The sequence below is a fragment of the Abramis brama genome, assembly GCF_963993115.1.
Source record: "Abramis brama genome assembly, chromosome: 4".
NCBI lineage: Eukaryota > Metazoa > Chordata > Actinopteri > Cypriniformes > Leuciscidae > Abramis > Abramis brama.
The window spans coordinates 12,182,607-12,193,371 of record NC_139966.1 but is presented as its reverse complement, the minus strand read 5'-3'; the positions used below and the strand labels follow the sequence as shown (position 1 = coordinate 12,193,371).

General features: G+C 35.3%; 1 protein-coding gene across 1 annotated transcript; it reads left to right on the top strand.

Moving 5' to 3' along the window:
• Positions 1–5,669: 5,669 nt before the first annotated feature.
• On the top strand, positions 5,670–9,788 carry LOC311082057 (meprin A subunit beta-like; the record flags this gene model as incomplete). The annotated part of the gene is made up of 9 exons (XM_084112801.1): positions 5,670–5,744; positions 5,843–5,960; positions 6,130–6,308; positions 6,397–6,615; positions 6,822–6,977; positions 7,064–7,288; positions 7,373–7,813; positions 7,943–8,113; positions 9,673–9,788. The coding sequence occupies exons 2-9, from the start codon at positions 5,845–5,847 to the stop codon at positions 9,786–9,788; spliced, it is 1,623 nt and encodes a 540-aa protein (XP_083968927.1). The 5' UTR covers positions 5,670–5,744; positions 5,843–5,844.
• Positions 9,789–10,765: the final 977 nt, after the last annotated feature.

Below are 10,765 nucleotides of genomic sequence, written 5' to 3'. Positions count from 1 at the left end.
AAACTCAAGGTTCTGTCATGAAACTGATGGCACAGGCTCTGAAATTGAACATCTAAGATGAGTGAATGTTCTTTTACTCCTTATACTGTGCATTATTGTGTGGTCTGCCTTTTAATTCTTAAATGAGCAACAGTACATAAGTTTTAAAAGCAAGCGTCATGCAGGAGTAAAGCATAAGCAGCAGCAAGCTGTCACAGTGTGGGTTTGTGTCTTGTTCTTGTCTGTCATGTGTTCCCCTGTCTTTTCATGTTTAGCTGTCTCCCATTATGTTGATTAGTCTTCCCAGAGGGTTGTTCCATAAAACAAGATTAGAATACAAGCCAGGCTTATTTTGGTTAGTCAGACTTATTGTCGGTGGATTCTGTTTCATAAAGCAAACTTAAAATAGTTCAAACTCAGTTACCCTGGCAACTTATGCTGGGAAACTAGCCTGGTCCAGGGCAGGCTAACTGTCAGGCTAAGCCTCAGCTGTTACACAGATCCTCTAACACTGACCGACAAGAACACAATGATATTACCACTGACACTCTCTCATACCATTATTGGACTTTATTAACCACTATTAGTCCAAACATAAATACACAGTATACAGAAAATCAACTTAAATAAGGCTACAATGATAAATTAGACTATATATATATATATATATATATATATATATATATATATATATATATATATATAGATATAGATATATAGATAGATAAATACAATATATATACTACAGGTTTTCTTTTTTTACTGGCTGAATGTTTTGTGCCCAAGATTTAATTAGATTGTTTTAAAGATTTATGAATACATTTCTCTCTGGTTTGTTTGGCAGCTGTAGTACATGTTTATGATTATTAGAAGAACATTAGAACACAATCTAAAAAAAAGCTTTTTAAAGCAGAAGTTAAAATCACTAAATTAAAAATAAATAATTACAAAAGCACAATATAAATTTTAACTGGTAAGATGAATCTGAGCTTAGTAATTGACAGTATATTAGCCTACATTTGATTTACCCCAATAGTCCCTTTACAGTTATTGCTATCATAAAAATACACTTGTAGGTTTAAAATTCTAAATAAGGGACATCTAATGTCCAAATAACAAATATTTTAGCATACATATATATATATATATATATATATATATATATATATATATATATATATATATATATATATATATATATATATATATATATATATATATTATGTCTTTCAATTCAAACACATTTAACACAATTATACAAATGGACAGTTCCTTTAAAGACATCATATTTTCCCCCAATAAATATTCCTTATTTTTCCTTCTACTTTTTTTCTTTTGTGATAATACCCACCAACACATACATATGATTTAAGGGGAAAAAGACAAAAAACAATAAATAAATATTAATAAAAATCTAACATTCACATATTTATATCAAACTCTTATAATGACACATAATTCCTAATAGTTATTCAAGTAATATTATTTAAATATCAAATATTCAATATTAAATAAGTAAATAAATATTTTTATTTTATGATTTTAGAGTTGCACATATCTTTTCAAAATGTATACATTTGCTCTTAATTTCATGTTATCCTCTCCATAGTGTACTTTAGAAACTAAATCTAACCACTCATTTAAAACTGGGGATTCTTGCTTTCTCCAAAAAATTATTGCATTAAAAGCTGTAATTCTCAGCATTCTAAATAAGTATACATCATCTTTATTAAGTAGCATAGGTCCTATACCCAAAACTATATTTTGTATCTTTATATATTTAGTTTCTTAAAATAAACTTCCCTGAATTAGGCTACTTCTGTTCACTGAAGTACTTCTGTTCGCTAGAAATTCACTGCAACGTATCCAACATCCTAAAGATAAATTATTATAATTAGAAGATATTTCTAGTATTATAAAATATCGCATATTAATTTTCCAAGCAAAATGTATATTTTAGTCAGAATTATTGCGCTCCTATTTGGCGCGCATGCACGCATCAGCGCTAGTTCAATATGAAGATTAGCAGCAAAATGGATACATTTGCATGACTTTCTAACATTTACAGATGGAGAATATAACTGGAAAATGTAAGTTTTGCACTGAGGAAAAAAAAACAGCATAAAATATAGGCTGTTTGATGGTGGATCGATTTGATCCACGATCGACCTCTAGGGCTGCATCAGAAACGCGTGCACACGCAATTATCTAGACTTGATAAACCTGGATCAAATTAGTGAGATTGCGTGAATTTCAATTACCTTTTATGGAACCACTTTAGCCCCAACTTATTTGTTAGGCTCATTCAAGTCCGGTTTTGGAGTTTAATCCCCGCTTTTCTAAGCGTCTTTTATGGAACAACCCTCTGGAGTCTTAGTCTTTGTCTTAGTTCAAGTTTATTTAATAAAACACTGCTGCATTTGGATTCTGCTTCCTGCCTCTGCATCATAACAGAAGCATTTGTAGATGCTGTGAGAATACAGCAACTTATATCGTGGATATGAGAAGTTACAGTGAAAACAGGCATTCAAGAATTTTTTAATGTTGTTTTAATTTTCAATGTTGAGTGAAAATGTTGTGAGAACAACGTTCATGGAACGTCCTTACGATTGTATTTTTCCTTGACGAACATAACTGTTCTGAATCCCATCAGGATGTAGACTTTGACAAAAATGGGATTTTCTCAGCTTTTTGCTCAAAATGTTTTTCTATTTATGAAACTTACCCACATTCAAGTGTTGATAAAAAAGGAATGCCTATAGCTTGAATAAAACATGTTTTTATTTTATTTCTAAGCAGAGGGTCTGTTCTTTCTTTTGATATATATCGCATGTTCAGATATTCATACAACAAAATATTCTGGGAGCCATGAAACATTTGTGTTAATTGCCAGTAATGGTGGCAACTTTTTTAAAAAATATTCAGGAATAACGTTTGCAGTCATATACATTTATATATTTGTTATTGTAATATAGCTCTTCATTTAATTTCATAATTAGTTTCTTTTTTTTTCTTTCTTTGCTGTTAGGCTTTAAATAAGCCCTTTTGGGTTTTCTGCCTCTCCCTGCACAGTATATGTTTTTTATTATTGTATATATTTTATAATTGTGCAAATAATCTAAACTAAATTAAAAAATCTTCAATCTTCTTTATAGCTAATGGTGCACACTTTAAAGGTGTGATTTTTTTTTTTTCTGTGAGATATTTTGTCCCGTTAGTGGCCTTTGGCTTAACCAAATATGCTGCTCAACAGGTCTGAATTCTCTCCATTGTGTTTTCTTACATCTAAACCTCATCATACAGGAATGCACCCATTCATGACAATTGTGTTGTTTGTCTTGATTATCTTGTTAGTCGCTTTAGATAAAGGTGTCTGTAAATGTAAATCTAATCTCCTGCAGTTATGCAGGGAATGTGGAAAAAGTAGCATCTTTTGTTTCAAAATGTTGTATAACATGTGTTACAAAACTGCAGGTTGAAGATCCAAACTTTTTTCTTTAAGGTAATCCACAGTCGTAATCCATAAACAGGCCCAGGCTCAAAAACACGGGCAAACAAACCAAACATAAAACAAAGATCAAGAAATAAAAAAATCTTATTTTACATGTATATATAACTATTAGTTAGCTTTAAGATTGATGTTATAACTCTTGGAGAGTGTTTGGCATGGTTATGGGTATGACCTCATCTACAAAACTGTTCTTAGAATGTTTTGTTAACATTCTCATTTAGTTATAAAGCCGTTATTTCTGAATGTTTTTTTAAAAAGTTGCCACCATTACTGGCAATTTACACAAATGTTTCATGGCTCCCAGAATATTTTGTTGTATGAATATCTGAACATGCGATATATATCGAAAGAAAGAACAGACCCTCTGCTTAGAAATAAAATAAAAACATGTTTTATTCAAGCTATAGGCATTCCTTTTTTATCAACACTTGAATGTGGGTAAGTTTCATAAATAGAAAAACATTTTGAGCAAAAAGCTGAGAAAATCCCATTTTTGTCAAAGTCTACATCCTGATGGGATTCAGAACAGTTATGTTCGTCAAGGAAAAATAAAATGTTAAGGACGTTCCATGAACGTTGTTCTCACAACATTTTCACAACGTTTTCACTCAACACTGAAAATAAAAACAACATTAAAAAATGCTTGAATGCCTGTTTCACTGTAACTTCTCATATCCGGTCTACATCTACAAATGCTTGCTGCTGCTTATGCTTTACTCCTGCATGACGCTTGCTTTTAAAACATATGTCCTGTTGCTCATTTAAGAATTAAAAGGCAGACCACACAATAATGCACAGTATAAGGAGTAAAAGAACATTCACTCATCTTAGATGTTCAATTTCAGAGCCTGTGCCATCAGTTTCATGACAGAACCTTGAGTTTTAAGCTGAGAAAATGGATACACTTTCAGGCACCACAGAATGTTTAAAATAACTTCCTATTGCGATCCGATATGGATTCTGATCACAGTATGAGGTAGAAATATATTATAAGCATGAAGAAATGTAAGTCACTTTGGATAAAAGCATTTGTTCAAGCATGAACAAACAAACAAATAACCAGCCATGTGAAGCTGTGGTTTACAGTGATTTTTTTTATTTTTTTTATCAGCTAAAATATCCAAATATTTATTATTGATGCTGGAGTCTGAAATCTTTAAGTAAAGACCAAAATCAAAGCAAACAATCTGCCATTTTTGTTATGTTAACTTTGCAATCTAGCTGGTTTTTCCAGTCAGTGTCAGGGTGGGTTTTAGGCATTGATGCTTAAAAGACTCTCGCTTCACATTTGAACACATAAAGCCTCATTACCGACTGCAAACTGGTATGTATCCCTCTTTTAGTTTCCTGAGTTAATGGTCTTCTAATCATTGATTAATATTAAATATATGTATTGTTACATTTAACTTAAATAGCTTGCAGGTTAATAAGTGATGAGATGAAACTTTATCAATCAAATGTGCTCATTATGATTTCCAGTGACAATGCATGTATGTGCTTTTCTTCTGCTGAGCTTGGCTTTGGCTCCTGGTCAAGCATCAAATGTAAGTTAAATAGTGGACAGTCATTGTCCACATTGTCATTGTTAAAGCAATATACAGCTGTTGATTTTTAAGGCTAAATCTATTTTTCTTTGTCTTGTTTTTATATCTCATGTTCTCAGAACCCACCTTGTGAGTACAGTACAGTCACATTAATCTGTTGTAAAGTTATTATAATATGTTTCCAGGATGAAATATCCTGTTTTAACTTCTCATTAGTGCTTGATGATGTAATTGCTCATCTATCGTCTTACTTTCATGATGTTTCATTTAAGTTACATTTTGTCCTGCACTCAATGCACATTCCCTCTCTTTGTCTTTTGTTGACTTCAATATAATTTTCTCCAAGACATTTATGAGAAATGGAAGAGCATTCTGGATATAAACAAAGGTAAAACTATTATAGCATTTCAAGAACCCAAATACATTTTTATAAGCAGTAAGAAAACTTTTATCTATTTTTGTTTATAAATTATTTCTTGCTTTATTCAAGCATATTTACTGTGAACTGAACACTCTTGTGGTATTAGGTTTAAATCTCACAGGAGACATGAAGGTAAGTCTCTATATATATAAATGAAGGTAAGTCTATATGTAAATGAAATCCGGATACTTGAAATGATCTGCTTTAAAGCCTAGGCAAGCGAGCGCCACTCCAGGGAATCAGTCCTGGTGGGATATTCCCGTCCCCTATGAGCTGAGTGTAAATCTCAGTAAGATTTCAGTTTCCTCACTTACGCTTCAATCAACTTTGAAATCTTTAATGTAACTTTTATAATGTTTTCCACTTATGTTTTGTTTGTGTTTATAGGTATGAACTACAGAGGAGTCATTTTGAGAGCCTTTGAGCAGTTCAGACTGAAATCATGTATTGACTTTAAGCCCAGAGCAGCAGAAGAGTTTTACATCTCTGTGGAGAGTCGTGAAGGGTTAGGAATATATTACAGACATTTCTGATGTAGCCTATGCTAGACTGAATCTGTAGAGTAAAATATCTGAGTTTATTATTTACCGGTCAAAAGTTTTGACACTTGGACTTTGATAATTAGACTGTTAGCTTTATCCGACTGTGTGTTGTGTGAATGACTTATTTTGCAGGTGTTGGTCATATATCGGACGCACATCTCCTGGAGGCCAGACTCTTTCCATTGGGAATGGCTGTGGAATAAAAGCCATTGTTGAGCATGAGTTTCTCCATGCACTGGGATTCTACCATGAGCAGACACGATATGACAGAGATGATTATGTGACAATCAGATATCAAAACATCATCAAAGGTTGCCATATCATTTTATTATAATTTTTTTTTAAATTATGCTTTACATGCTTAATCACTTTAATAACTGCAATAGTCTTTATGTTCAGGGTATGAGAGTTATTTAAATAAATCCAGTGAGAACGTGTCCGGCACCGAAGGCACCCCATATGATTATTACTCTGTGATGCATTTTGATCAAAATGCCTTCAGCAACGGTAATGGATCCACGATCATTACCAAGAATCCCGAGTTTCAAGATGTGATCGGACAACTAATGGAAATGAGTGAATATGATGCGCTTGAGCTCAACAAACTCTATAAATGCAGTGAGTATTTGACAGTTTTCCTTTGTGGCCTTTAATGTTTGGTTTGTTTTTAATTTGTGGATTCTGTGTAAGACTAAAAGGAAGTTGCGGTTGCTGGATATCTCATCCGGACCAATATCTGATGCCAGGGGGACCAAGGACCATTGTGATAAATTGAAATGGTAGTGAATTGATTTAGTCTCAGTGTTTGTTTGTTTGCATTGCAGATTCCTCCATCTCTTTCCTTGACCACTGTAGTTTTGATGATGAATCTCTGTGTCAGATGAGTGTCTGTTCTGCTGCTGGTTATGGCTGGCAGAGAGTGAAGTCAGTGAGTGGCATCAATGTGACTGACCACAGCTACTTGGGCAAAGAGAAGAATGGTGAGATCACTTCACTTCCATCCACAGTTGCAGTCACTGTACCTCCCAGTTCCCCAAACCACACACTCCTGTTTTCATGCCTGCAGGGACGTCTTTCTTCATGCACTTCAGCACTGAGGGCAGAAGCCAGGGGGACGCAGCCAGATTGGAGAGCAAGACACTGACCCCTACAAGAGACTGCAAAGTCCAGTGCCTGCAGTTCTACTACTATCACAGCGGGAATGAGTCTGACCAGCTCAACATCTGGATCCGAGAGTACCAGGATGAAGCAGACAGCCGAGGAACTCTCAGACTCATGGATCAGATCACAGGTCCGTCTCTTCCTGCAGAACTTTACAGACTGCAAGTCATATAGGCCTGTGTTTCAGTGTTACTGACCGCTTCATTTCTTGCAGAAACCCCTGGTAATTACTGGAAGCTGCATCACGTGCCACTGAATGCAAATACATCTTTCCAAGTTGTGCTTGAAGGCCGTAAAGGAGCTGGAAACTCCAGTGGAGGATTCTCACTGGATGATATCAATGTTTCAGAGACCGAGTGTCCCCTCGCATGGCAGATAAGAGACTTTGAGAAGATTCTGGACAGTGGGGTTGGAGTTTTATTGAGTCCACTGTATTACTCCAGTGATGGTTATCGCTTTAGGGCTCGGTTAGTTTTGTTAGGGAATCAACTTTCAATATTTGTTCAGTTGGTATCTGGTGCATATGATGAGCAATTGCAGTGGCCTTGTCCATGGAGACAAATAACCGTCCAGATCCTTGACCAGAATCCACACATACAGAAGCGCATGTCCTTTGAGCAAAGCATCACCACTGACCCTGATTTGACTCTTTATGGTTAGATCTTTAATGCAATCTGATTATTTTTCTGTAATTTTCATGTGTTTATATGCATCATTTAACTTAGATGACACTCAAAGTTATTATCTGTAGGGTTATTTTATAAGACATGTTGTGTTCTAACAGATGGCAGCTATTACTGGGACAATCCTCGAAACATTGGAGAACAAATCAGCATCAGCAATGAGTCTGTATTTCTGGGTGGATTAGCCTCTTTTGTGCTCCTGACAGGAGAGGATCTCCCTAGAAGAGAGTTTATCAAGGGTGGTGACCTCATACTTCTCTTCTCCATGCAAGGTAGGATTTGTGAAGTAACAGAGAACAAGTTCAACTGCAGTATTACAGTTTTTCTCGATTGCTTAAACACATTTCTTGAAACTATGCCTCGTATTCTCAAAACTGTAAACACAAATCCATAACGTCTCACCCAATTCCCCAAACATCCTATTTTCAGGTCAAAATGAAGCTCTACACTCAAAACCATTCACTCTTGCTGAAAAAACAAACTTTGCCCTCAGACTGGACACACAAGCCCTCAAAATCACACACATTACAACATAGACTTACACACTGGTGCAATAAATTCAAAACAACATTTCCAAAACTGGTAAGTTATGTTGCTTGTGGTTCCCCCCCGATCACAAACCTTTTCACATGATGAACACAAAAGACACAATCAATGGATACATTGGCACATTTTTATTCATTCATGTACTACACAGTACAACACACACACACACACATTTTTTTTCCTGTTTTTATTTTTTTTATTTTTTTTTACTCTCTCCTCTAAAAAATTTTTATATTTACTTACAGTAAGATGTGTGTGACCATCATATGCCAGTAAAAGAGCACACACAAACCATATTCTAATATGGAATTGTATTGGAATGGTAAAGAGTGTTGGACGTGACAGGAGGGTCTCCACTCAAGGAGACAATATGATGAACACGTCTAAGAATGTTCCACGTATAGTTGAAAATACCATCATTTGCCTAGAAAGATAACATTCTGGGAGTCAAGACTATAAAGGAGAAAGGATGCCCTCCCTTCACTGTCACACTCTGTGCCACTCTGTACGACTGCTAAGCTTTTCTTGCAAGAAAATACACCTCATCAATGACTATTGGAAATGTTTGTCTCTTATTCAGTGATAGATTTTTGTTTGCCACCACACCTCCCTGAAGGTTCTCGAGGCGACGGTAAAACGACTCAAATTTGGCCGTACTCGTAGCCCAGCCTCCCTCATAGTCACACCATTGACAAAGACATGGTCAACTAAAGTGGCTTGAATTTCATCTGAGACTGCTTGTCTTCTTGCCCTTGTCCTTCCTCCTTTTCCTTCTTATCCCTCCTCGATCTCCTCCTCCATGTCTTTCTGGATCCATTGTTCCAAATCTCAATAAACTGATCTGGGCCCTTTTATCTATCTATTGAAGGATCTGATTGATGTGTGTTCAATTTTGACTCTTAGTGTTTCCACCTGGGTAATCGTGTGCTAACTGAGCTGAAGCTGTGCTGACTTGAGTCAACAATATTGAATGCTAGTGCTTTCTAAATGACAACATGGTGTAGGCAATGAGAAATGAAGGGATTTGTGTGTAGAGTTTTGCAGTGACAGTTCAACAAATCTGACTCATGTGTCAAAACAGGGAATAGTGTTTATAGTTTAGGGAAATGGGTGTGCTTTTTGATAAATGGTTTGAAATTTTGAAATTTTAGTTCAAACGCCTGGTTATAGTGTTTAAGTAATTGAGAAAAACTGTAAGAGCAAACTGCCGTTATTAGAATGATGATTGGGCAGAAATGATATTTCTATTGTGTGTCACTTTAAAAAATGTTGTGTACCAATCCAGATATCTCAGGGCTTCTTCAGAAAGACTCTCTGCCCTGCCCTAAAGCAACAGTGAAGAACTTCAACGTTTCTACTGACGCAAGTGCACTGAAGCAGGGACCCTGTGCCTCAAGGTGAATATCCTTTTATCCTCTGTTGTTCTCTTATGCAAAATAGACAAATCAAAGAAAATTTAAAAGTACTCTACAAAGAATCACTATATTTAAGAAATAATGTAGGAGAGAATATTCTCTACTGTGTGAATATAGCCACATCTGTAAGACTGGAAGCTTACGCTGCTATTTTGAACTAATAATCATAACAAAAAAAGCAGGTGAAGGATGACTTGCATAATTTGAAGAAGGTGTTCAGAGATAAACTGATGCATCTGATGATAAAACTCTAACAGTATTTTTGTTTGTTTCTTAGAGCACCTTCCACACCTCAGACGATCTCTACAACTACAACTACACCATCTACAACTACAACATCTACAACACCTAGCACTACAGCTACACCAGAGCCCACTGAGGGGTAAGACTACAACATTAGTTTAATTCATTAAGGGGAATCCCAACACAACAGAGCATTGCTTTATGACGAGAACAGCAATCTGTTACGCCAGTGAAATGATGAACAGGAGTTTCACGTAATAACCATAAATAGTGCTGCATATTCATACACATTTCCCAACTCAGTTCGGTTCCAACTCAAACGCTTTGAGTAACTTTGATTTGATTATGAAGCATTTGGATGTGTTTCAGTAACAATCTCTATTTATTCTTTATTTATGAATTGGTTTTACAACAATTGAGGACATCCAAAAAAATCCAAAAATATTTCCAGAGCATCTCAGACAGATTCAGTGAGTTGAATTAGTGAAGGATTTGTGTCCTTTGAGTGATTCAAACAGTCTGTCTAATATTTACTAACAGAACTGCCTCAAAAGACCCGTTTCTTTGTGAAATGATTTATTGCATGCACTTTACATATATACATATATATGCAATTAAATCTGTATTTTTCTGTTGCATTAATAATGTTTATCCTCCCATGTGTTCCTCTCCTCTTGTAGTAAATGTGTGGACATATTTTGCAACTCCAGTGCCAAGACT